This window comes from Syngnathus acus, chromosome 21 (assembly GCF_901709675.1).
Source record: "Syngnathus acus chromosome 21, fSynAcu1.2, whole genome shotgun sequence".
NCBI classification, from domain to species: domain Eukaryota; kingdom Metazoa; phylum Chordata; class Actinopteri; order Syngnathiformes; family Syngnathidae; genus Syngnathus; species Syngnathus acus.
Window position 1 is genome coordinate 788,046 of NC_051105.1, and position 26,165 is coordinate 814,210.

The window sequence follows — 26,165 nt, forward strand, 5'->3', positions numbered from 1 at the left end:
CAGCCATGCATCCATCCATGCATCCAGCCATCCAGCCAGCCAGCCAGCCAGCCTCAGCCAGCCATGCATCCATCCATGCATCCAGCCATCCAGCCTCAGCCAGCCTCGCAGCATCACTCCGGCATCGTCTTCATTCCTGCCGAGTCATGACGACATCATGCGTGTGTGTGCGTGTGACCTTGCAGCCACCCCAGCGATGCACGCGCGACTTTTTTGTCCTCGCCGATATTTTACTACACGGATGAACGTCGCCAGCTTTTTGGAGGCGGATGCGACGCGCGATGCAAGCTGAAGAACGACAAACCTGCAAGGACGCCCTCACTTATCGCGCGTTTGCAAACATGCATCGGTCCTTCTGCAAAAATATTGCTTTGATTTTTCACCCCCCGCCCCCGTTCATGCATTGGGGGGGAAAAACGCGACTCAGCATCCTATTCCTCCTCCAGCGTGCACGCAAGCACGCCTTCGCCTTCATACCTGGGGCAATTGCACGGCAATCCGGGAAAAAACACAAAGTTAAGTCCTTGGTCCTCGAGAACACGCCAAGTGTTTTTTTTGGATGGGTTTGAAAAAAAAAAAAAAAGATTCTCCCGTGACCACGTGACTGTGGAGGACAACCTGCTCAAGTGCTGCATTGACAACATGCAAGGAAGCACACGCACGACGGCACACCATTAGGCGTCCGTTGGCTGACCATACCTGAAACATAAGCTACATTTTCCTGCTCGCTGACACCATGCTTTGAACTTGTCTTTTTGTTTCCAATTTGCAAATGTTCTTTTTTAGCCAAGGAAAATAATTTTCGCTCTAAAAGTTCCCCTGCTTTGCTGAGTTCTTGCTATCAATTTGGCACCGAGTTCATTTGTGATTCTGAAACATGCAAGTCTTCTAGCTTTGGATCTCATGAGGTTCATTTGACTCCGAACAAAAGAGAGGTCTTGTGATGAAAACGCAAGCAAGCAAGCAAGCAAGCAAGCAAACAAACAAAATGTTCAGAGACAAATGACATTTCTTCATGTTGCCACTAGAAGGCAGCCTAACTTCAAATATAAATCGATACAGTGAACAAGCTGGGCCATCAAATGTGCAGGCAAAGAATCTCAACCAAACTCCTGGGAAAGGACACATTTGGACTAGGTGGACAAAAACTCCAATTCGTGTCCATTGGAGGTAAAAACAAGTGTTGTTGTTGAAAAGCTGATTGTGTTTAAAATCCGACACAAACGCTTGACAGCTGGCTGGCTGGCTGCTCAGATGGGAGGAACGTTTTCCTGTTGGCCTTCTTCAACATTGAAAGAAGAAAAGGTGAGCTTCCGTCGCTGGACCGTGTGCTGAACAAGAGATTTCATGTCTGATACTTTGTACTCAGTCATTTATTTGATGTTTCACTCCAAGACAACAACAACCTGTACAAAAGCATTGGGTGTAACTTCTTTTGCAACCATCAATATTAGCCTGTCAAGTGATTACAGGCCTCTTCGTAGGAAATGGCCCTTCAAGCCCACTGCCATATTTTGGTGTCGCTGAGCTTGGGCACCTTTCTGCACATTTTCCCGTTCAGACTTGTGACACACCTACAGTGCATGACCTGGAAATTTGCGCTCACCCTTCAAAAGGGCGAGACTCGTTGAACACTGAGGCTGGCTGTAAATCATGGAGCGTTCACATTTCCTCCCTCACACTAGCTCGGCTTTAGAAAATATGACAGCGTTTCAAAATGAAAGAACTTCTGTGTGCAGAAGATGAAGTCATGCCATCAAAATACTATGGTGACGAAAAGGGCCGTGGCCCGCTGTTCGCTATCAGCCATCAGCTTTTTCTCACGGGCCGCCCTTCGCTATCAGCCCACAGCTTTTTCTCGTGAAAATGTTCAAAAATACAACACAGATTGTCCTTTCTCTTGAACCGCTGCACTCTTATCAGGCGTCCTTCACCTGGCCGAGGCAAGTGGAGACTCGCAGCTTTTGAAAGGGGGAGGCACGGCGAGGCCTTCCCCTTCCACTTTTGTTCAGATGATGGATTACCTCGTCAAATAATCATCTCATTCCGTTAGAAGGTGTATTACGGGCGGAGCTTATGTTCAGCCCCTTCTCAGAGCGCAAGGCGATTGATACTATGTCGAAAGTAAACATGGCTGAAGGGAAGAGCGCAAATGATGAAAATCAGAACTCTGGGGAGCTCGCTTTGACCCGCTTCTTAAAGGAACAGTTGCACAAAGCAAATGGGACGAGGCTGTGGTGGTAGCTGAACGCCAAACGATGTGAAGAAAGCAGCCGCGCTTCTCTGGAGGAAAATGAAGGGGCAGCTGCAAGCCAGGACCAGCGAGCTTCCCCTGTCCGTCCGTCCGTCCGTCCGTCCCGACATCATCGAGCGCACAGCTTTGCCCTCTCAACCTTTTCTGCCCCTTGGCCAGCACTTGAGGCCATGACTCAGCACTTTTAAGGGTTAAATTGATTCAAAGTGGGGGATTCCAGGCCGGTTGCATCGACAGGAAACAACGATAATGACTCTGCCAGTCCCAGACTGGGGGGGAGCAATGAGGTCATTGTTTGACTTGAGCTTCAGTGTACGTTCGCTGTGCACCATGGCCATCTTGAAGCGCCACAAAAGCAGATTTGTCACTGAGACATTTAAATATTGTTGATCAACGACACATACCAAGACAAAATCGTCTATCATTGTAGTCTATAATAATGTTTTGGGTGTGTGTGCAAATTAAAAAAAGTAAAAAAAAAAATATATATATATTTTTTAAATAAATGAATGAATAAAAATAAAAAGTAAAAAAGAGGAGGCTGGCTTTGAAGGAACGAGCGAGCGTCTTGACTCGTGGAGCAACCCACTTAGCTTTTCCTTTCGCAGCAAACAAGTCCGTACCCGATAAGAAAGCTGAGCTCCATGAATTATTGTGGAGGAAGCCGAACACGCTGCCGGTGAAATCAAAAGATAAGCGGCAGGCACGCACGCGTCACTGCAGGCGCTGCTCCTGATCCTTCCTTCCTTCCTTCCTTCCTTCCTTCCCGGGAGCAACTGCAAGAGTTCTGCAAATAGGAGCTGTCATGACTCACGCATCTGCCATCCGCCTCAGGTCACCTTTGCTTGCCCATCACTCACTCAGCTCGGCGACCACGGCGACTTTCAGCTCTCTCGTAACGGTCCTGTGGTGGAAAAAAAGCATTACGGCTGAGGGTGGAAGAGATTCAGGTCTGGCAGCTGGACAACCGCCTGAGAGAGGCTTCAAGTTACGTTTTTGAGCCCCTGCCAATGATAAGGCGTCATTTGGTTGACTCCTTTTTGTACAGAAGCGGCTTTGTGTTTTTGCACTGAGCAATGTGCTGGGATACAACAGTCATGACGCCCACCCATCCTTGGCTGTGGAAACCAAGAAGGCAAAATCCAACCAATAAAGATGTGGCATCACCAGAGGACGCCATTGCTAGACACGCTCTGAGTCACTCCAATAAAAAATAATGCTTTTTTTTTTTTATTATTATAAACCCTCCACATTTTGTACTTCCAGACTTGGGCTGACCTCATCTCCTTCACTATAGACTGTAAGACGAGACGGCGTTATTCCAAAAGCTCTGGACATTTTCTGCCTCCGTTTGCAGAATTGCTTCCAAGCTTGCGGTTAACGGCGCTCGGAAGCCTTCTGCATTTGCTACGCCACCGCCATTTTCAACCGAGTGAACTGAAATGTCTCAGTTGTTGTAGCAAAGAGCTTTGCAATTGGTTAAAGCTGAAGTTTGACTGGGTTTGCCATGGCCTAGATCAAATGATTCAGGGTAAGCGTGTCCTTCAAGCATTTTGTCTTTGGCACTCAATGACAATGATCATTTTCCTCACATTCCCGTCCATTTCAGAAAAAGGGAGACAGCCAATTATCAGTCAAACTTGGGATTGAGTAGGAACCTTCTGCTTTTCAAGTAGGTCATGGGCCATTGGACCAGGCCAATCGCTCGCCAGGATGTTGGCAACTGTCACTCTCCAACAGCGAACTTGACAAATGAAGTACTTCCGACACGAGGCGGGCGGTCACGTGTTCAACTCCGCAAGACGGTCCCAGAAACTTTAATGACCATCCTCTCGTCCCCTCATGTGCCTCCCAACTCTTCTGTCTACAAAGTAAACAAGTCCGGCTGGCCGAGGCAAGACTCGACCCCCCCCCAAAGATAGCTGGCTAATGACTCATGCGCCGTGGCCTCGGTCCTCCTCACATTTTCCACAAGGTGAAAATGATTTCCTCTCGACCGTGTCGAAGGAACCCACTGGTGGAATTGCGGCCCAAATTTGCAGGAATACCCACGAGTGGCATAATCGCGTCCACCTTATTCCGCTACGGTTTCGGTGGCAAACGCAGAACACAAATTTCAATGCGGTGCTGCGACTTTTCCGCCAGTGGCTTGACAACAAGTGGCCCAATGGACTCTTTTTGTTTTTCCATTTCTTCCACTCTGGCTCGGAGGAGCTTCCCGAGTGTGTGACTGATGACTGCAGTCGTTTGGCTACGCGTGATCATTTGTCACCCGTAGCGGCATTCCTCTTTGTTGCCGGGACTTGTTTGGTTAACTTTCTTTCCAGCACTCTGCCTTCGTGCTAATCGAGCCGCCGGAATCGCTTCGAGTAGGAACGGCAAGCGAGCCAAGATGCAAATGTCTGTTTATGGAGCTGACTAAAATGCCTTTGTGAGAACTTGATGAGTTTTACTTAACGGCAAAGAGGAAGACCTAAAGACAGAAACAGGAAGTGGATGTCTATGAGCAAGAATCATGTGAATTTGGTGCTTCCCAAGACGTCGGCAGGCAATAGCGTCACTGACAAAAAACTGTAAACACGTTTGATTTGCCTCGCACTGACTCTTCTTGTTTTCCCAACTGGTGTTTTGTTTCGGTCTCCGTTTTATGGGCCTCGAGCGTCTTGTTGCGCTTGTTGGGTTGGGAGCAAGATGACTTGAGCAGATGAGAAAGCGCATGTTGGGAAATGACATCCTTGGCAGTCAGTGAAACATGCAAGGAGTGGGAATGCGATGGCCCGAGCTTCCTTCAGGAAGTCACGGCTTACGCTCTCTCCAGCTCTTCCGATCTTTGCTAGCGTGAGACAATCAAGTCGTAGACAACGTTTTGCTAGTTAGCAAAGCAAGCTAGCAACAGGACAGTGCAAAGTCACGCGTGAATATGTGACGGAGCAAGATGGTGCGCCGACTTTCTGAACCCGGCTCCTGACGTGTTCGCGAGGACTTGACTCGACTTGTCATTTCGCGGTGCTTTGCCTCGCTTAATATTTGCTACAGTAACGCGGCGCCTCGGAGTGTTTCCAACAAAATCTGGGAATTTTGCAGTCGAAGATTGGATCAGGTCACAGGAAGCAGATCCCACGTGGTCAGCGGCGACCTTGAAATTTGGATTCCTCCAAGTCGACCACCCACCCTGATGGCCACCTGCAGTGACCATCTTTGTCCGTCCAAAGATGACCTTTCGCGGAGAGCCCGACTCAACAGTTGGCGTGTTTGCTAGCGGATTGCGCCCGTAAATGGTATTCTTGGTTTTATGGCCGCCCAAAGAGAATACAAGCTCGTCGTTTGATGCAGTCGAATGCAAGTGTTTTTACGATTGCGTACAGACGACACTTGTGGCTTGTTCACATGTGAAATCGTCCCCATTAAATTAGGGGAGAGGAGTCGGGGGAAGGGGGTGGCCGTCATTATTTGGAGACCTTATCTCCCTTGTCGCGTCTGTTCCTCAGCAACAATGAAAATGTTTCCAGGTCAGTTGAGCTCATGTTCATGCCATCCAAACGTCACACGCGGCGGATCTTTCTTTCAACTCCATGCTTCACCCGTTTCATTCAAATTTGTCAAATGAGCAATTTCATCCTGGGGGACAAATAAAACTACAATATGACTACGAAACGATTGTTTTGTCACTCATGAAAAGTGAATCACAAATGCTCCTGAAGGTGTTGAGCACAAAGAAGGCTCGGAAAGTTGTGAACACGGCTGTAGTGCCAGAGGGATGGGATGGGATGGGATGGAACGACATGGGATAGGATGGAACGGGAGAGGGCTGACAAAAGGGGGAGGAAAATTAGGCTGGCCAGCATTCTTCTCATTTAAAGCTGTAACTACAGGAAAAAAAAAAAGAAGGGAAGGGACGGGAAGGGAGCACTCAGGCAGTCTGGGTTGGGTCTGCTCGCCGCTTACAAGGAGAGAGGCTGCTTGCTATTCATGCAGTCATAAGCTCATCTCTTTCTTCTCCCCTCTTTTCTTTTCTCCCCTTTTCCCCCTTTTTTCGCTCATGATGGACTTTGTGCATTTGAGGACTTTCCTTTTTTTGCTGCTCTCCAGCGCTCAGGTTTTGATTGTTACAAGCCAGGATGATGGTAAGTCAAGTGAGCCCCCCATGCACTGTTTATTTGATCTTCCGATTGCTGTGCTGCTGAAAAAGCTGAGTGCTGGTCTTGTTTTCATGTCAAACAAGACCTTTGGCGCTGCTTTCAATGCAGGGCGACCCGCTTGGCCGCAGGAGATGCTCGGGGGATGCGTTGTGTCGGATGAGCTATGAAAACGTTGTTGTTTTTTCCGAGTTCTCGGGGTCGGACGTTAGGAGATGTCCGAGATGAGCGTGTGAGCAAATGTGGACATCTGTCAGTAATTGCAAGTGAAGAAGGAAACGAGCACCTTTGCGGTTTTCCATGACTCTTGCACAACTTGCATCATTGGAACATTCATTCTGTCTTACCACAAGCCCGCAGCCCCCCCCCTCCAGCAGCCCCCCTCCCTGCTACATTGTACATCTGCAAAGACAATTTCATTGCTAAGGCGTCGGGGAGGGAACATGCACTCGCTGCTATGTTAATTTGGGGCAGATGTGAAGGAAGGGACTTGAGGATTGGGGGAGGCGCGGGGGCGGGGTGGGAACGTTGGGGGAGAAGATGGGCCGGAGTCTCTGAGTCACGGGAAGGCCCAAGAGGACTCGGGCGTTGAGTTGGGGGGTCTGCTAAAGTCTCTAGGTGGGGGTGGAACACCTGAGTGCGCTTGTTTTAGCTGACCTGTGCTTTTTTTTTCCTCCTCAGTAGTAGAATGAGATCTCATGGCGTCGTCACACAGTGATGATGTCACTTGGTTAATTTTTTTGATCATGAAGTTGTCGTCAACTGAATCTGTTTTCGCACAATGCTGATGATAGAGCGCCACCTTGTGGTAAATGTAGGCTATTATGGATATTTTGAACGAAATGTAGCCCTTTTGAATTATTTTAGCTGTGGAGGTGCTGCCGTTTAGAATATTTGTGTAGACTAGCCATCAAGCTAGCTCTTCACTGGGAAACAATCCAAAGCACAAATGTACCAAATCACATTTTAGTGGATGTCTCCTTTCCTGTACTTTTTCCTAACCTTGTAGCACAACTGGCTCTTGAAGTAATCCTTCCACGGACACGGTGGAGATCTCTGGTGCGTTCAAAGGGAAAATATGTTTCATCTTTTTAACTTGAACTTATTATTGGATGGCAATACTGCCACGAGAAGAAAGATCAAGAAACGGTGACGAAACTTTTGAGATGGAAAAGTGCCCGTCGATGAGGCCCGCATTACTGCAAGCTGACACGTTTCTGTCCAAATCGTTTTTGGCAGAAAAGTCCAAAAAGTTGTGTGGAGGGCAACGGGTTTGCTGGAAAGATTTGCGAGAACCTGGCAGGATGCTTTGAAGCTCCAGCTCACGTTAGTGCGCTTACATGGTGCTGGATGGAAGTCAGATGCGTGCACGTGTGGACAGCTTGCTTGCACGTGATTTTTTTTTTTTGGGATGACTGATGAGGGCTTCTCAAATTTTTGGAGAAAAGCTTCTCTTCTTATTCCAAATGACAAATGCAAATAACTACTAAAGAGCTCAACCAAAAGAGCTTAATTTCATATTCACGTTGACGTCTCCTCTCAGAGAATGAAACGGCTCAAAACTGCTTTTCCAAATCAACCAAATGCACATGAGCTCATTTTTTGGGGCTTTTGCAAATTGTTTCCAGTTGTTTTTCCACCACAATCGCGCCACTTTTCACGGTCCAAACGGCAGAACTGGAGCGGGTCGGCAGACGGCTTCCATTAAAAGCACACGCTGCATTTTTCAGCTCTGGCTCGGTGACACGTTTCTCGACGGGGGTCTCGTTGCACACTTTGGCCTCGAGGTCTTCGTTCCAAAGGGGCCACGTTAGTCGAGGTGTCGCTCGCCTCGCCTCGCCTCGCCTCGCCTCGTCTCTTCTCTTCTCGGCGGCCGAAGCGACTGACGTGAGGAGCGCCGCTTGACGGGAACCAAATGATTGCAGTCAGCAAATGGAGGCCGGGGCGGAGGGGGGAGCGGGGGGTGACGGGGGTAGAACTTGAGAAGCGATGCTTTCCAGATGTTCAAACTCGCCGCTTTGGCCCTATTTGGAAAATATTAGCAAAGGAAAGGGCCCCCGTCGCCGGGCAGATATGCGGAAGGGCAACTTGAAATGGAGCGTTTCAACCCACGCATGACAAGCTGTCTTAGGCATCGTCCGTTTTGGTTGGCCTTGACTTGCCACTCTCCAAAACTCTCAACTGCCACCAACAATCCAAATGCCACATTTGATATCTTCTTCCCACAGCAAAATGTTGATGAACCGAAACCAATCAGGACCTGATCGATTTGAACGCGTCGCTGCGTTGTCATAGCAACAAGCGGCATGAGCGTAAATGTTCTTCCCAGCAAGGCACGGCATCAGATGTTCACGACTTTGTGGCAGTCAATCAGAACAAGTCAAGCTCACTTTGACGAGAGCCACAAAGTGGTGAGCGGAGGCCATAATTGCAGGTTGCGGGAGTCCGAGCGAGGTCGCGCCGGCCGCCGAAGCTTTGCAATGCGGTCCGTGTGTTTGGGCTCTGCGGCATGTTGGACAGACACCTTTGATTTTCTCTCACCAATGCGAAGAGATTCTGTTCTTTCATCCAACGCCGTCTACCGTCTTGTAACATGGATTTTGCAATGGAATCCCATTTTGTTATTGGCTTGACGTTAGCGTTGTTTCAAATGTCTTTCGCAAATCCATCCAAAGGTTCCGCTTGCCGGTGTTTCCCTTTCTGTCGTTTGACAGAAATGCAGATGTTCCCGTTTGTCGGTCGGCCGAACACCTGCAAAAGCCATTGGAAGCGCTTTTGGCCGGAGGATTCCCCTGTTTCAAGCTGACGTCTTTGCAAGACCTATAAAAACCAACGCATCCACGTCAGTCTTGTGTTTGACCCATAAAAGCCTGCTCTAGTTGTAAGCATTGACATTTCTGAATCCAATTCCAAAGCCTTACCCTATTGTACTTATTTTGGGGAAGGTCCTCGTGTCCTTGTGTGTAAAACATGGTGCTATTTCCTGACACGTTTGAAAGGTGACATGAATCCAAAAAGCGTGCCTTGTCTTTTTCAGCGGGATGCAGAAGGGCTGAGTTATTTGAGCACAGTCTGGGGCACAACGCCGGCGCTCTGGAACGACATTATTGGGCCTGGGTCACTATGACCCGGTTCAATGACCGATTCCCATAATTTGGAGCTCATGTCTTTGTTTAGTAAAATGCTTAATAATCGGTTTTCTTTTATGTTTCCGATACTTTTGGACGGTGGAACGAGCGCATGGGTCAAACTGACCCGCGCGGCCATTATTGACATTCTGAGGAAGGGGCATTCATCTCTATTTTTGACACACTGTTCTGAACTTGTTCTGTTCTTTCCTCTGGCCGTTTCATGTGTTACAATTCAACGTAAACAACAGAAAGAGTTGCTGAGGGGGTTTATTGGTGACTGCGTCGGCCACGAGCAAAGCCTTGCCACGGCCCACACAGATGTGCATGACATGTTGTGTAAAGTATGCGAGTGTTGGAGACGAGGGGAGGGGAGGGGAGAGCAAGGGCGGGGCTTCCAACAAGCGCTGCAACTCCTCTGCATTCACACAGCCTGGAAACTGTTGATTTGAGTTGAGTTTATTGTCATAAAACAAGGAGAATTAAACCTTGTGTAATTCAACCAATCACATGGCATCCGTCGCCTTAGTCATGAGCGTTTAGCTTCAATAATGCTTAACGCCATAGATGGGCTAACAAATCTCTTGGAAATGGCGGTCTACTTGTTGTTGAACCAAGGCGGCGTGAAGGCAAAGCGTGCGCTTGCTGTTTTCTTTGCGGATGATACACAATCCCCTTGAGCGTGTCGGCTTTTGTCACCCAATAGCAATAGCAAGGCTGAGCTCAGATAAGAAGAATTAAATCAACATTGTCGGATCATTTCGGCCTTCAGACAAACATTGCCCGAGCACGGCAAACGACTCGTACTTTATGTGGCGCCGCTTGCTTGACTCGAGCGTCAGTCATTACGTCGCGTGACGTAAGCTGGTATGGTGTGTCGGTTAGCTCCTGTAAAGTGAATGACGAAATGCTTCGTCAATGCAAAATACAAACATGTGAATGTAATCTCATGCTTGCCAGTGGTCCAGCATTCCTGGCCTGGGGGACGATGCAGTGCATAAGAGCACCAAATCCCAGCAGCTGCATTTCTTTCTCACAACTATAACAAAATGGAGACAGAGCCCATGGAGACATTTGTAGACTTTTTCATTTCAGGCAAGGCACCAATCCTCCTGCCAGTCACAACACCTCTCACACCCTGCAACAACTGTCACGGGTAGTGGATTTATCTTTCCAGTTTTCTTCAAGATTCAAGATTCAAGAGTTTTTTATTCGCCATGTTTGAGCGTGCCGAACAAGAAATTTGACTTCGGTAAATCACACCCTCTGTTCAACATTTAGGTGACTAACAACACTCAGGACATGTGAAATATGGCAAATATTCTCAAACATCTCCCTCCAAAGAAAATGATTCTTAGAGGAGGGCTCATAAATCTACACCAGCATTCCTATGGAATTTAATCGCTCTTTGAGTTTGTGAGCTGACGCCAAACCAATCGATGGCTGGCCATGCTAACCCGTCTAACTTTGTAAAAACGCTGGTAGATCAATTCTCCCGTGGTTTCCAGCAAGGCGCCATCTTGGCAAACCAGATCAAGAATGGCCATTCGTAAACAGTGACATTTTGGAGAAGGGGGGGGTGCAGCCTGAACATGTAAGCTGTCCACCGTTTCAACTTTCCTGGCACACAGCTCCTCCCTTTCTGGAGAACGTCAACTTTTGTTTGGAGAGGCCAAGCAGAGGAGCGTGTTGAAACCTCGGCCGCTAAGCCTTATCAACAGCCAGTAATGCGGCAAATCCTCAACGCATTACAAAGCTAAACAGGCCGGCCAGAGCCTTAAAACAAAGCAACCGGTTGAGCGAATGGCGGCAAAGGCCGTGTTGCTTCGGGGTTGCTTTTGGCTTTGTCTGGCATGATTTGTACTCAGCTTGATATAAGCGACATTGGTCTTTTAGTGCAGGAAAAGTCGCGAGACCCAGGTCGTGCTCCCGACTCCATGTTTTGTTTGACGCTGAGAGGAAAATGGCTCCTCTGTGAGCTGCCTGGTGGAAAATCCACATCACGCTGACACATGGATGGTTTTTATTCTTTGTCATTAGCGAGCTGTGCTTCGTACGTTTATGGAAAAGTGAGGGACACGGGCGGGGGGGCGGAACATCTCGCTCTTCCAGACTTGCGGTCGGGCTTTTGAGACCCCACTGAAAACCGCGAGGCGCTTCCGTGAAATATGCACTGTTGTGGAATACCGAGAATCTCTGACAGGCTAAAATCCCTTTCCAGTTGTACATGAGGTTGACGTGTGATGGCGGTCAAGGTGATTGGAAGATTTTTCCACACCTGCAACACACACAAAAATGATTGATGAAGATTTTTCATTTTTTAATCATAGACTCCTATTCAGTGCATGTAACGGACGGCCTTTAATTGCCACGCGTTACGGTCTTATCATGTCGAGGCACGAGGAGCTCAAATTCCATTTGCACTCACATTCTCGGATATGGCTTTCCTTGTTTTTGTATTCAGCTGGAAATGTTTCCGTCTGTAAACGGCTGCTGTAACCGTGAGCACTTATTTGAACACTGGAATGTAAAAATCGGATCGTTTTGCTCGTGCATGCTAAAAGCATTGGCTGCTTTAAGAACAAGCCAGGCAACTTTGCTCTCCCTGTGGTGGTCTGGCAAGACTTACCTGCAGCTGAGCTGCCCCCTGCTGTTTGGGGGCTGGAGAAGGAACCAGTGGCGATTTGTTTGATAGTTTGACATTGTGGTCTTCTTATTGTCCACAATAATGGCAACATATATTTTGCAAGGAGATAGCAAAGTGTCATCAGAGTCATGCTTTGTGCTGGCAAAAAAATCCCAAAGTGCTTTTTCTTCAAAGACGGCAATGTTCGGTGGTGAACGCTTGAGCAGGTTTTCTCTGGTGTGCTTCAATGAGCTCAGTTCAGAGACGAATCCTCGGCAGGAAATGATGTCATGTCTAACAACTGGGAGCTTTGCTGAAACATTTTCCAGAAGCTTTTTTTCATCACGTTTGTAGCGTCAGGTTCCGCCTGTTTTACCTGAGCGTGGGTGCTAAAACCTTTTGGTTGGTTATTTTCTTTGTTTGTAATTGGAGGGAAATTCTCCTGTGTACAGCATCTTTGCATTCTTTGCTATTGGAAAACACAGCAGCTGAGTTGCAGCAAGCAGGCTTGACGTTGACAACTTTCACCAGTGACTACTCTGTGCTAACGCTGCATCTTCGCTTACCTTTTTGCCTTTGACATGAGAGTGATTGAGCTCCAACATGGTAGAAATTTGACACTTAATGTGTTACTTGGCTGTTAATCAATGCGACGGCTTGAAACGATGGAACGTCCCTCCTGATACCCAACTGCTAAAAATGCCAATTTCCTCTTTATATGACGAATAAATAGGAAGTTAGTTTGAGCGTTCGGAGGCTTTTCAAATGGCACGATCCTCCTCTCGCAAGCCAGCGGCTCCAACAAGGCCTTTCCTGTGCTCCTAGGAGGCGATGGCAGCTGCAAAGCAGATGGCCAAGTGTTCCCCAACAGGGACATCTGGAAGCCGGAGCCCTGCCGACTCTGCGTCTGCGACAACGGCCAGGTCCTCTGCGACAACATCCAGTGCGAGGAGCTGAGCAACTGTGAGAAGGTGGTCGTCCCCGAGGGAGAGTGCTGTCCCATTTGCCAGAGTGAAACCCCCAGCCGTGGCGGCGGCGGCGGCGGCGGCGGTGGTGGTGGTGGCGGCGGCTCATATGGTGAGAGATAGTCAACCTGAAACTAATCATGAATATTTATCCAAATAATTTTGTCTCAGTTTCAGTTCAAACAGAGCATTCCGGCAATGTAAAATTGCTCTGTCCCATTCATGTACTTGTCCCTTCTTACACACACAATGCATTCAGGGAAAACTACTAATGCATGCTTTTGTTTTGTCTGTAGGTGGGGGCGGAGGTTACCAGGTAGGCAACGGCATTTACACAAGTGTAGCACACATTTGGTCTGCTTGATTGGTCTCATCTGTCTGTCTGTGATCGCAGGGGCAGAAAGGAGAGCCTGGTGAGGTCCCAATCGTGAGTATGGTCTTTGTTTAACACATCACCTCAGACCATAGAGAAAAACAAAGCCAAATCTAACCGGGTGTATCTGCAGGTGACTGGAATCCGAGGTCGTCCTGGACCTATGGTGAGCGTCTTGGCAATAGGCTACAGATGGTACACACGCTGCAAGGTGCAATGCATTCTCATGTTTACATCTTTGCCTCTCATAGGGACCACCTGGTGGTCCAGGAGCAAGAGGACCCAGAGGAAACAAAGGAAGGCCTGTAAGTCACAGACACTTAAATCCTTGCCTCAATCCATTTTGTACATTTTGAGGAATAGCCGGAGCTAATCCTGGCAGGCTGACTGGCTGACAGTCAATCAAAGGGGCAACACACAGTCACAGAGCAGCAATCAGTCCATGCTGAAAGGGTGCTGAGGCTTAGAGCCTTGTTTGGCCATCAGGGAACATCAACCCGGTTCATTTGAAAAAGACAGGAAACCGGAGCGTAGAGTCATCTTTACTGGCCAAGCTTATTTTCCATAGCATTTGCGGCGTCTGCCCTGGAAACAACGTTAGGGTGGGAGGCAACCCTACCCCCTGGACGGATCACCAGACGATGACTCACAACATGACACAGGTTCAGACAGTGCGAGTACAGTCTTTCGTTTGCTTCCAGGGACTGCGAGGCTCTCCCGGTTACGACGGAGAGCCGGGAGTTCCGGGTCAGCCCGGTGAATCTGGACCTCCTGGACACCCGACTCATCCCGGAGTAAGTGATGACGACGAGCCTCCGCCAACTCCAATGCTCCGCATACAGAGAGCCCAAGAGAATCCTTTTGCGCTACCTTTCCGTCCCCCTTATTCATGTCAACACCGACTCATGGTCCCCTTCGACTGCAGGGTCTCGGCTCGCAGATGGCCGGAGTGTTGGAAGGAAAGAATGCACCGCAAAGCATGTTGACCGGCTCAAGGGTAAGATGTCCGCAAAACACATTTCCCCGAAACTTACTCGTTGCTTTGAACCCCCCTCCTCCACAAAGTTCATAATTGTGTTCTTTTTATCCTTGAAATGAAAACGGTTATTGGATCAACTCTTTGTTTGCTTTAGGGTGAAGCTGGAGCAAGAGGACCTCCCGGGCCAAGTGGTTCCCCTGTAAGTCCAATATTGTGACCAGCGAACCACCTTTCGGGGCCCTCAATATGCCTAAAAAGTCATCAGCTGCTGCAAGTGTCTTTGAATCCCGATGAACATGTTGCACATTATAATATCTGACATGTACGGTACTTTTAGAACTAAAAGTTGTCTTCACCCTAACCCCTAAAATTCTTTGGCACCCTCTGGAATCTTTAACAGCAGTTTTACCAGTTGGCACTTATTGGTGGGGATGTTTGTCATAACGGGGCGAAATGAAAATGTCTCCTGGACCCATACTTGGAAAAAAAACAGGGGGTCAGCCATTTTGGTTTGAAGCAGTAATTTCAGGAAAATCTCAAGACTCGTTCTTTGTGAAAGGCCTACTCGGGAACAACCGCAGAGCCTACAGGAAACAGACAGTCGATGCCAAATTGTGAAGTGGATCAGCATTTTCTACAAAAAAAGGAGTTGCAAGGACCTGTTCATTGCTGCTTGCACCTTTCTCGAATCTTGGTTTCTCTTGTCTCTAAAAGGGTCAGGCTGGACCACAAGGACCTCCAGGAGATGTTGGAGATCCAGGGCACATGGTATAGCGGCCTCTCCATTTTCCATGAGCGGATACCATGCAGTTGTCCAGATGTTAACAACGTAAATGTGCATTTCTAGGGTCCGTCTGGGCAAAGAGGACCCGAGGGCCCCCCAGGGAAACCAGGAGAAGACGTATGTTAAGCCTGAAATATCTTACTGCAAACTGCAGCAGTCTTTGTTGACCTATTGTCCTCTCACAGGGTGAATCAGGCAAGCCAGGAAATAGCGGAGAAGTTGGCTTCCCAGGTTCCCAAGTATGAACATTTGACCCTGTTGTGCTGTGTTGAAGGATAGTCATAATGAACCAACAATATTTGGACTCCTTTTAGGGAGCAAGAGGATTTCCAGGTACTCCAGGGCCTCCTGGGCTAAAAGGTCACAGAGTGAGTGAAAGTGTTTTCACTGGTTAACGTGATGCCAAGACTCTACAATTTATACAATACGTTTTTCCTGCATTTATACCAATTAAAATGACGTATCATCGTTTTTATTAGGGACATGCAGGACTTCTTGGGCAAAAAGGAGAATATGGAGCTGTTGGATCCAAGGTAAAATCAGGCCGGTGTTGGTTTGGCAAACCGTATCCATATTAAGCAGACCTGAAAGGCTTATGTTCACTTTGGATCGGGCAACAAGATCATCAATATTTTTCTAATGTCTCCTCAGGGTGCCCTAGGCCCACCTGGTCCAATGGGAGCACCCGGACCAATGGTCAGTATCTTGGCTAATTATCCAATGAGCCTGCGTTGTGTTTCTGAGTGCAAATTAGCCACACATGTTGCTAAATACTGGAATTTATGGACCAAAGGACACGTTGGAATTGGAGGACAGTATAAACAATCAAGTTGTGTGTTTACAGGGTCCTGCTGGGATGCCTGGAGAAAGGGGCCGCTCTGGCCCTGGTGGCGCAGCGGTATGCAACAAATCATTTCTGGGGAAACTTTCTGCCACGATACCTTCACACCAGCAGGCGTTACTGAGTATGAGGCCAAATTCATTTTGTGACTCTCAGAGTTTTTGTGTTTGTCTCTTTTTTGCTCTCAGGGTAAACGTGGTCTACCTGGTAACGTTGGAAAACCAGGTCCAATTGTAAGTCAGCATTCACCCGTTTGAATTTAAGGAGGAGGTTGAATATAACCTTGTCTACAATTTGTATTGGTTCGCAGGGTCCCCTGGGTCTCAGTGGCCCTTCTGGATACCCAGGAACACCCGGCATGAAGGCAAGTTCTGTGAACACGTTCTTTCCTCCAATCCCATGCTCAAGGAGATCCGCTTTATCATTTAAAAACAAGAGAAATGTTTGATTTCTATGTACTTGTATTTCATCTGTGTTTGTGTATCATAGGGACAACCTGGCCCCACTGGTGTACGGGGTCCAGAGGGCCCTCAAGGGCAAAGAGGAGAGACTGGTCATCTGGGGAGACCTGGAGCAGTTGGCCTCAGGGTAATGCCTACGTTCATGTCACACTTCTCACCACAGGAAACATTTGGAATTTTCTTTGATCACTTCTAAAGACTTATATGCATATGCAATATTCCTATGACGTGTTACCCAAATGCTCGTGTTGTGCATCCAAAGGGACCCTTGGGTACAGATGGCGGCACAGGAGTCAAAGGCCCAGTGGTATGTAAAACAACGCGATTGAAATCAAATATGTGAAAAGGCTTGGATTACAAGGCTGAATTATTGCAGGGAAACCTTGGTCCACAAGGCCCAGGCGGGCATCTTGGACCCTCTGGACCTCCCGGACCTCAGGGAAGCACAGGCCAGCCTGGCATCAAAGGACAACTGGTACGTTGACTGCATCAGGTTGGATTTTGCATTTTCCCAATTGGTGATGGCTTTTGATTCATATTCTGTTTTTGTTTAGGGAGATGTTGGAGTACCAGGATTTAAGGGAGAGGCTGGACCCAAAGGAGAATTTGTAAGATGATCACATACATTGTATTGCTCATACGTGCCACAGAGGTCGGAAAGCGCTTTATTATCGCCGTCTGTCATTCATTTCCCATCCGGTGTCATATTTCTAGGGTCCCCCAGGATCCCAGGGAGTGATTGGCCCCCAGGGTGAGGAAGGAAAGCGGGGACCGAGGGGAGACCCAGGAACTGTTGGTCCCCCTGGTGCTGTTGGTGAGAGAGTGAGTCATCATTCGTCTTCAGGCCGTAACCTTGGGCATTTAGAAGTCTCGAAGCTACCGTATGCTTATTAGCGGTGTTTGTCTCTGACATGATTGGAAACCCGGTGAGCAAAAGGTAACTTGGGCTGTGTTTACAGGGTTCCCCAGGTAATCGAGGGTTCCCCGGTGCTGATGGTTTGCCTGGACCCAAGGTAGAGTTCTTCTTTTATATCCATTACAAGTTACCTTATATACATTTGTCGGTGTGATTATGGTGTATATTTCATAAATGCCATCTATATTGTATTTTTATCTGAAGGGTTCTCAGGGAGACCGTGGAATATCAGGCCCATCAGGACCAAAGGGTTCCTTAGGAGACCCTGGTCGTACAGGAGAACCTGGTCTACCAGGTGCAAGGGTAACACTGACAACTTTGACATTTTTAGCAGCAGTCTCCATTCGTCCATCGCTTCAGTCTTGAACGTTTCCATCGCTGACCTTTCAATCTGCTCTTCAAAGGGTCTTACTGGTACTCCTGGAGTGCAGGGGGCCGAGGGAAAGCCAGGGCCAGTGGTATGTGAATGTCCTTTATCCCTTTTGACATTATATGTGTGAATTGGGTTAAGTCTATGTCTGGCTTGGCTTGTCATTTAGGGTGGGCCCGGTGAAGATGGTCGCCCAGGCCCTGCGGGCTCCATTGGCAACAGAGGACCTGCAGGAACGATGGGAATACCAGGCCCCAAGGGATTTAATGTAAGTGCCACTTTGCAGCTACCAGTTTCACCTACGTGTTGATCTCAAATTCCAAATATGTGCTGCCTTCAAAAGGGGGATCCGGGAAAGACAGGTGAACAAGGATCTGCTGGAGTAGCTGGTCAGAGGGTGAGTAAGCTGGAATGTTGCTTTTTTTTGTCTTGAAACTCGACTATGACATCAATTAGATTTTGCAGGACTGACCTTTGTGCTTTTGTCCTTCAGGGTCCTCCTGGAAAAGATGGAGAGGTTGGACCTGCCGGTCCACCAGGCCCATCAGTAAGAGCTATCACCTTTAAAGTGCTTTTGGTTCCTCTACCATTATCAGAAGTGACTAAAGTGCTAAATACTAAATCAATCAACAGGGTGTTGCGGGTGACAGAGGAGAACAGGGACCCCCAGGTGTAAATGGATTCCAGGTGGGTCAGCCAAGTATCTCATTTAACTGCAGAAGGTATTGGCCATGTTTGTGACAGAGCTACATGTCAAAAGATACAATGTTGTTCAGAATAGATCAGGTACTGATGTGTCTATTGTTTAATCAGGGTTTACCAGGAAATCAAGGTCCCCCTGGAGAATCCGGGAAACCAGGTGACCTAGTGAGTATAATTTAAGTTAAAAATTGATGCAATCGCATTCCTTATCTTATTAGTGATTACAATCATAACATTTGATGATTTTGAGTGATAAACAGGTTTGCTTAGCAAGCATGTGATCTTTTTCTTTCAGGGTATTCCTGGAGAGCTTGGTGCAGTTGGTCAAATTGGCCCTCGGGTAGGTGGACTTCACTTCTCAGAATGACCTTAATGCGTGGTGGAGTAAGACTGTGAGAACTGGTTGGGTTTCTTCCGCAGGGTGAGCGTGGAACTCCAGGGGAGAGAGGCGAGCTGGGTCCAGTTGGTCTGCAGGGACCCAAGGGAATCCCAGGAGCTCCTGGTCCCGATGGGCCAAAGGTAAATCACTCTTGCACAGTCAAGATGCAACTTGAAATTTGTAGTAGGTTGTTCTCTTGATAGCAAGGTCTGTTAGCTACAGTCACTAAATTAGCTAAGGAGCCATTTTGTCTTGAAGTGACGATCTCTGCTTGTCCATGAAGGGTAGTCCTGGTCCTGCTGGTGCCCTTGGTGATGTGGGTCCTCCAGGTCTTCAGGGGATGCCAGGGGAAAGAGGCATTTCTGGCCCATCTGGACCGAAAGGTGACAGAGTAAGTGTTTTTTTTCCCACGTTATTTTCGATTTGATTTCACTTGTGAAAGCAAGTTGAAATGAATGGAGTTGTGATTGGAGTACAACCCAAAGTGAGCAATCGCAATATTGTGGTGTGTTTTGTGCAGGGAGCCATTGGTGAGAAAGGCTCAGAGGGTACACCTGGAAATGACGGAGCAAGGGTGAGCAATTATATTCTTGACCCATGTCACACATTGGGAGTTTTTTTTCCTACAGATGAACTCGTTTTTCTTTTTTTGTTTCTGAAGACCTAAAGTTCAATTTGTGCTTCCATAAATGGAACGATTCAAAGCCCACCCCAGAAAAAAACATGCAAGCCCAAGCCATGATATTATCTCTACCGGCTTTCACCACTGAACGGCAACGGGGCCTAAATGTCTGTGCATTTCCTGTGTTTTCAGGGTGCACCTGGACCAGTTGGCCCATTAGGACCTGCAGGGCCCAGTGGTGAAAAGGTAGTGCTTTTCAGAACCTATGACTGCTTTTCAAAGGACAATGTATCTGGAGCAATTTAAGTAAGTATGTGACATATTTCAGGGAGAACCTGGACCTAAAGGACCTGCTGGACCTCTAGGTTCTAGAGGAGTGCCTGTGAGTATACGTGGCCAAAGCTTTAATTGCATATGTGCAATTTATTGCATAGTCCCGGTTACTGCGGACAATATAGGCTGACTATTTGCTCATCGTTTGCAGGGAGCCAGAGGTGACCCTGGCCCAATTGGTTCAGTTGGTTTTGCTGGACCGCCTGTAAGTTCTCATTTATTGCCTCGAGAACACAGGAACATAACCCCGAGGCAGTGTTTTAAAATAAGTCTGGTGCCTCTTTTACTATTTCATCACAGGGTATCGATGGCCAACCTGGAGTCAAAGGAGAGACAGGGGAACCCGGCCAGAAAGGAGATGCTGGATCCCCTGGACCCCAAGGCTTAGCTGGTGCTCATGGTCCTCCTGTACGTTATAACAATGACAAGCCAACAGCCTTTCTAAATGTTAATCAAAGCATTTCCTGCATACAAGTCAAATATTTGATCTCACTTTCAAGGGGCCGATTGGTGTAGCTGGACTGAAAGGCGGAAGAGGAACACAGGGTGCACCGGTATGGGAATTTTATAATCACAAACATTTTTTGATCATGTGACTGATCATAAAGCCATCAGTGAGCAAAAGGAGGAAAGTTAATAACAATGACCCATTGCAAGAAAGATCTTACGTCATGTTTTGTCCACAGGGGCCCACCGGTTTCCCTGGATCTGCAGGAAGAGTTGGCCCACCAGGTCCAACTGTAAGTATTGCCACCTGTCTAACATATTTCAGACAATCCAGATCAATCTGGAATACCAAATATGTGTCAGGATTTAGCGGTAATTTGCTTGAATGGGAGGAGTGTAGCTCATATGATACATTTTCAAGTAAGGACACATGAAGCACAATACAGTTTTTAACTTGCGGACAACTGTTGTGCGTAAACCATATCAAATAGAGTGACAGTCTTGATCAAGTTCCCTTTCATGACCACGCGATCCCCTCAGGGTCCAATTGGTGAACCTGGACCACTGGGAGCACCTGGAAAAGAGGGTCCTGCCGGTCTTCGTGGTGACCATGGAGCAAATGGAAGACAAGGAGAGCGAGGACCACCAGGACCTCCGGGAAGCTCTGGAGACAAGGGAGATTCTGGAGAAGACGGCCCTACGGTTGTAGTGACTCTTTTGTTGGGGAAAATACTTTTAATTGAACTACACCAGCTTATCTTAACATGGTCTCCACACAATTTTGAATTTGAATTAAAACATGAGTGTTGTGTTGCTTCTTTAGCATTTTTATAGGTCAGTGTACAATAAACCTATTCAATTTGCAGTTAAAATACAGAACGAGCTCAATGAGCTAACGTTGGAATTTCTCAGTATTAAATATTGTGTTTGTGAACTTTGCTTTAGGGTCCTGATGGTCCTCCAGGGCCAGCGGGAACTACAGGACAGAGAGGCATTGTGGGTCTTCCAGGTGTACGAGGAGAACGGGGAATGCCAGGTCTCCCAGGGCCAGCAGTCAGTATCTGTTTCTGTTACGACGCTTCCATGCATTTGATGTTATGTAGCAAAATTGGTCAGTGCATTCACCATTTTCTAAGAGTCCTTTTTACTTTTAGGGACTGCCAGGAAAACAGGGATCCCCTGGATCAACTGGAGACAAAGGTCCTCCGGGACCAGTTGGCGTTCCAGGTGCCAATGGACCACGTGGTGATCCTGGTCCTGATGTTAGTAGTCTTTCAATCTGTGTCTGTGGTTGTCCAAGTACGTTTCTTGCGCCTTCATGCTTGTCTTTGATCCTCAGGGCCCCGCTGGTTCAGACGGTCCACCAGGCAAAGAAGGCGTTCTTGGACAACGGGTAAGATCGAAAGAGGACGGAATTTATAAGAGGTTTTGAATGTTGCAAGAAACCAATTGTTGATACCTTTGCAGGGAGACAGAGGGGATCATGGTCCAGAGGGTTTGGCTGGTCCTCAGGGACTTCCGGGCCCCTCAGGTCCCGTTGGTGTAGCTGGGGAAGCTGGAAAACGAGGCCACGCTGTAAGCTGATTTTTCTCATATCTTGTTTGCCCAAAGGCAGTCAGAGTATCACTTTGTCTCTCCCTCGTGGAGTTCAGTGTCATACAAGTGTGTCTTGTATCTTGAGCCTGACTCATTTAAAACATTCTGAGGACATGTTGGTGCTTGAATGAACTCAACTCCACATGCTGGAAGGGTTTGGGTATTAAAATGTAGGAGCAGAGGTGTTGGCAGAGCCATTCAGTCCCTGAAGCCTTTTTCTTTATTTTGCAGGGCTCCAGAGGACCTGTTGGTCCTCCCGGATCGGCAGGAAAGAGAGGATTACTGGTGAGCTCTTCCCTGACTTGAAATAGATGTTGGAAGGCAATACCATCGCCGCTTTCAATCAGTCATAACTTGTGCACTTGTATCGCAGGGACCCCAAGGACCACGCGGAGATAAGGGGGATCTGGGTGATCATGGAGAGAGAGGCCAGAAGGGTCATCGTGGATTTACTGGTTTGCAGGGTCTTCCTGGGCCTCCTGTAAGTCCCAGCTCATCACAGCCATCACAGAAATGTATTTATTCTACTTAGAGACTGCCGCAAGAAGCAACATTGCCCTGCTAGTAACATACATCAGGGAAGATTGTTCCTTGAGGGCTGGTGTCCTGCGTGTTAGGTACAGTCTGTCTCAAATGGTCGGATATACAGCGAGGTCTGCAGAAGCTGCATAACGGTAGGAGGCATAGAATTCAAGCCGGACACTGGCCCTCCGGGAACAGGCTTGAGGACGCCTGACATACGTACATACGTACATGTACACATGTGATTGTTCGCTATTAAGATTTGTGTCTAAAGATAGAAGTAAGACCATCCAAAATAATATTTTGGCCTTTTAGGGTACAACAGGTGAACAGGGAGCTTCTGGAATCATTGGACCAAATGGTGCACGGGTAATTGAAAAACGTCCTCATTTCTTTTATTATTTGATAGTACGGTACTATTGTTTTTACTCTTTGTACTTGGATAATATTTCAGGGGCCACCTGGTCCTATCGGGCCTCCTGGAAAAGAAGGATACATTGGACAGCCTGGGCCCATGGGACCTCCAGGAACACGAGGAATCTCCGGAGAAATCGGACCTGAGGTATTATCTCATGAGAGAATCATGAAAGAGTGGAGGCAACTTGCAAAAACTGAAACCGCACATAAATTGCTCAACATGTTTTCAACAGTTTGGTGCTTGAGCAGTGTAACTAACTTTCTTGAAACACAGGGCCCTCCAGGAGAACCTGGACCCCCAGGCCTTCCTGGGCCACCAGGACCTCCCGTGGCAGCTATGGATGATCTGTTTGGAGGCTTTCACGATTACGACGATGCCCCCCCTCCACCACCAGAGTTCAGCGAGGATGAGGCTCTACCCAACAGCAACAACTCCAGCGTCTTACCGGTGGACCCTGGCGTGCAGGCCACCCTCAAAGCTCTCAGCAGCCAAATTGACAGCATGAAGAGTCCAGACGGCAGCCGCAAGCACCCTGCCAGGACCTGCGATGACCTCAAGAGATGCTACCCCTCCAAAAAGAGCGGTTAGTGACCAAAGACATTATGCCCAACTGAAGGTCCCTGGGCCAAGTCTTTGACTGCCATTGACAGCTATTGATGTCAAATCCATGTTAACTGGGGGGGCTTGCAGTGAATCTTCAAACGCAAACTGGCTTCGTTTTGTAGACTTAAACTCAAACGCCGTTTGTTTCCCTCTGTGATGCAGGAGAATTCTGGGTGGACCCTAACCAAGGCAGCGCCGAGGACGCCATTAAAGTGTACTGCAACCTGGACACCGGGGAGACGTGCATCTCCGCCAACCCGGCCAGCCTACCTCGTAAAAACTGGTGGAGCTCTTCCAAGAACAAACCTGTGTGGTTTGGAGCCGACATCAACAGAGGAACACATGTGAGTGCTTTGAAAGCATTTCTTTCTTACCTATGCAAGGTGACGGCTGCACCTTTGTGTTTGAATTTTGTCCAACAATTGAGTATATTTTTGACCCGGTTGTGGGGCTGGTCTGGACTGTAGCACCCGCAATGGAGGCAGGATTACTGTGGTTGTGGATTTTTCACAATACAGTCAATTAAAATGCAAATCCGCCGGCCGGACTTCCTTTGTCTCTTTGCAGTTCACTTATGGCAACAAAGAGCAGTCTGCAAATGCCCTGAGAGTGCAGATGACTTTCATTCGCCTGCTGTCCAAAGAAGCGTCTCAGTCTATCACCTACCACTGCAAGAACTCTGTGGGCTACAAGGACCAGAAGGCGGGCAACCTGAAGAAGGCCGTGGTCCTCAAAGCCTCCAACGACCTGGAGCTGAAAGCTGAGGGCAACAACCGCTTCAGATACACCGTGGTGGAAGACTCCTGCACTGTAAGTTTGCTCATCCCACTTCCAAGCTTCCATACGTGCTTACAAATGAGTCAAATGTTTGTTTGTTTGTTTGTTTGTTTGTTTTTCCCGTCCTTTTACAGCAACCAAACGGCAACTGGGGCAAGACAGTGTTTGAGTACAGGACACAGAAAACTGCCCGACTTCCCATTGTGGATCTGGCCCCTGTGGACATTGGCGGCCCCAATCAAGAGTTTGGCATCGATATCGGGCCAGTGTGCTTCTTATAAAACCAAAACGTCAGCGTGTGATGGTGAGACTATTGAACTGACAGCTGACCCCGATCAGCCACATTGTACATACGAGTACTGAGGACTATTCTGGCCCTGTGGCGAGATATTTATTGTGCCTTTCGACTCCGAACACATCCAAAGATTTGCGCAGAAAGTTTGAAATTCCAACCAATTAACGATTGGTGCCATTCAAAGCATTCCCTTTCGTTTTACTATGTATGTCTTGACTTTCTGCCTCATTGAGTTCCAAAGTTTCCTGATTTTCTTTTTTTTTCACCACTAAAACGTAAATGTCCAAATAAAGATTTATAAATTTGAAATGCTTACCTTGTTTACCATGCGGTGGAGCAACTTAGGGGGACATTTGGCAATTTCATCGCGGTGTCTCGAGGGCCAACAAAGTTAGCCTGTTATGAGGGGGCGGTCCCGTCTCGTGACATGCTGCCAAAGCAATGCGGAGTAAAGCTTTCGTTACCCAGAGGCGGCTCTCGGGCTCGACCGTGGGAAGCGGTTTCGACTAACGGATACGCAGCCCACAGTTTGGGGGAAAATAAATGACCAGCCATAGAAAGACGGAGACCACTTCATGCTCGTGTCGATTCGGTGCTGCAGATTCATCCACCCCCAAATGTAAATTCCCAAGTGTGTCCATACCTCCACCACGCATCAGAGGCTAATGCTGATGCTAATTGTGCGTCCAACAAAACTCCCTGCAGCTTTGCTTCCCTTTTGACTTTGATGATAGCGCTTCACCCAGTGGCTGTAGCTGGGAAGGGATGGATGACCATCCAATGAGCTCCAATGTTCCTTCATCAAATGAGACAGAAAAAGGGTCCTCACAAAAGATGGAGCCACTCGTTTGATTTCACACTTGCTGGCCGGCCAGGGACACCAGGGACCCAACATAAAAGCAATTCAAAAGTCAATTTTCCAAAATACGGCCCCTTTACCCATCTTTGCTTGACAATTTTATGGCCTGGTGTTTTAAATCTTCAAAGATTGTTCATCTCTTTGATAGCTCAGCGCAGAACAGCAAAGATTCTAACACACCACCTATCTGGGAACAAGTCGGCCATTTTTTTTCTTTCTTTTCATTTTAATCCAAGGAGGACTATGCAGATGTCAACACCCCCCCCCCAAAAATATCCCGATTGCCGTTTCCTTTGTTAGCTACCTCGTCACCGAGACTGACATCCACCCGTGCAAGACTTTTGTCTTTTTGTGTCTGTTTTGTGAAGTAGCATGATGCTAACTCCTCCAAGCTATCACGGTGCGGAACCTTCCGTCGTGCTTTGTAATGTTTTTCTTTTTTACTCCTAATAATACTGAAACAATCAACGGTAGCACAGCTTATTCTGCTTTTTTATGCATGTTGGTTGTCCCTTTTCAGTAAACTGGGTTTTTATATAATCTTCAAATCATTTAACATTTTTTTCTTTGAATAGACCAAGGTGGCTATGAGTGCCTATTTGCTTTGTATCTCCTGCTATGCAACAAATTAAACAAAATGCTTGTTAATCCCCTAAACTCTTGTCATGTTAATTTAAGAATTTGTTGCTTGAATGTTAATTTTGTCTTTTTGCACACATAGTGACAAACTGTATTGATAAGATTTGTATTTAGTGCAACAGGATAGCTTCTTTGTAACT

At 47.6% G+C, this 26,165-nt stretch overlaps 1 protein-coding gene across 1 annotated transcript; it reads left to right on the forward strand.

Moving 5' to 3' along the window:
• The first annotated feature begins 6,120 nt into the window (after positions 1-6,120).
• Positions 6,121-26,038, forward strand: col5a2a (collagen, type V, alpha 2a). The gene is made up of 54 exons (XM_037240346.1): positions 6,121-6,378; positions 12,970-13,221; positions 13,406-13,425; positions 13,504-13,536; positions 13,616-13,648; positions 13,734-13,787; positions 14,184-14,276; positions 14,408-14,479; positions 14,616-14,660; positions 15,176-15,229; positions 15,309-15,362; positions 15,431-15,484; positions 15,560-15,613; positions 15,725-15,778; positions 15,897-15,941; positions 16,090-16,143; positions 16,275-16,319; positions 16,397-16,450; positions 16,576-16,674; positions 16,810-16,854; positions 16,924-17,022; positions 17,102-17,155; positions 17,262-17,369; positions 17,507-17,560; positions 17,668-17,766; positions 17,868-17,921; positions 18,003-18,101; positions 18,177-18,230; positions 18,327-18,380; positions 18,467-18,520; positions 18,647-18,700; positions 18,831-18,875; positions 18,956-19,054; positions 19,198-19,305; positions 19,435-19,488; positions 19,729-19,782; positions 19,865-19,918; positions 20,021-20,074; positions 20,170-20,277; positions 20,370-20,423; positions 20,556-20,609; positions 20,857-21,018; positions 21,262-21,369; positions 21,471-21,578; positions 21,656-21,709; positions 21,784-21,891; positions 22,144-22,197; positions 22,286-22,393; positions 22,750-22,803; positions 22,889-22,996; positions 23,126-23,435; positions 23,618-23,799; positions 24,023-24,265; positions 24,367-26,038. The coding sequence occupies exons 1-54, from the start codon at positions 6,294-6,296 to the stop codon at positions 24,511-24,513; spliced, it is 4,512 nt and encodes a 1,503-aa protein (XP_037096241.1). The 5' UTR covers positions 6,121-6,293; the 3' UTR covers positions 24,514-26,038.
• Positions 26,039-26,165: the final 127 nt, after the last annotated feature.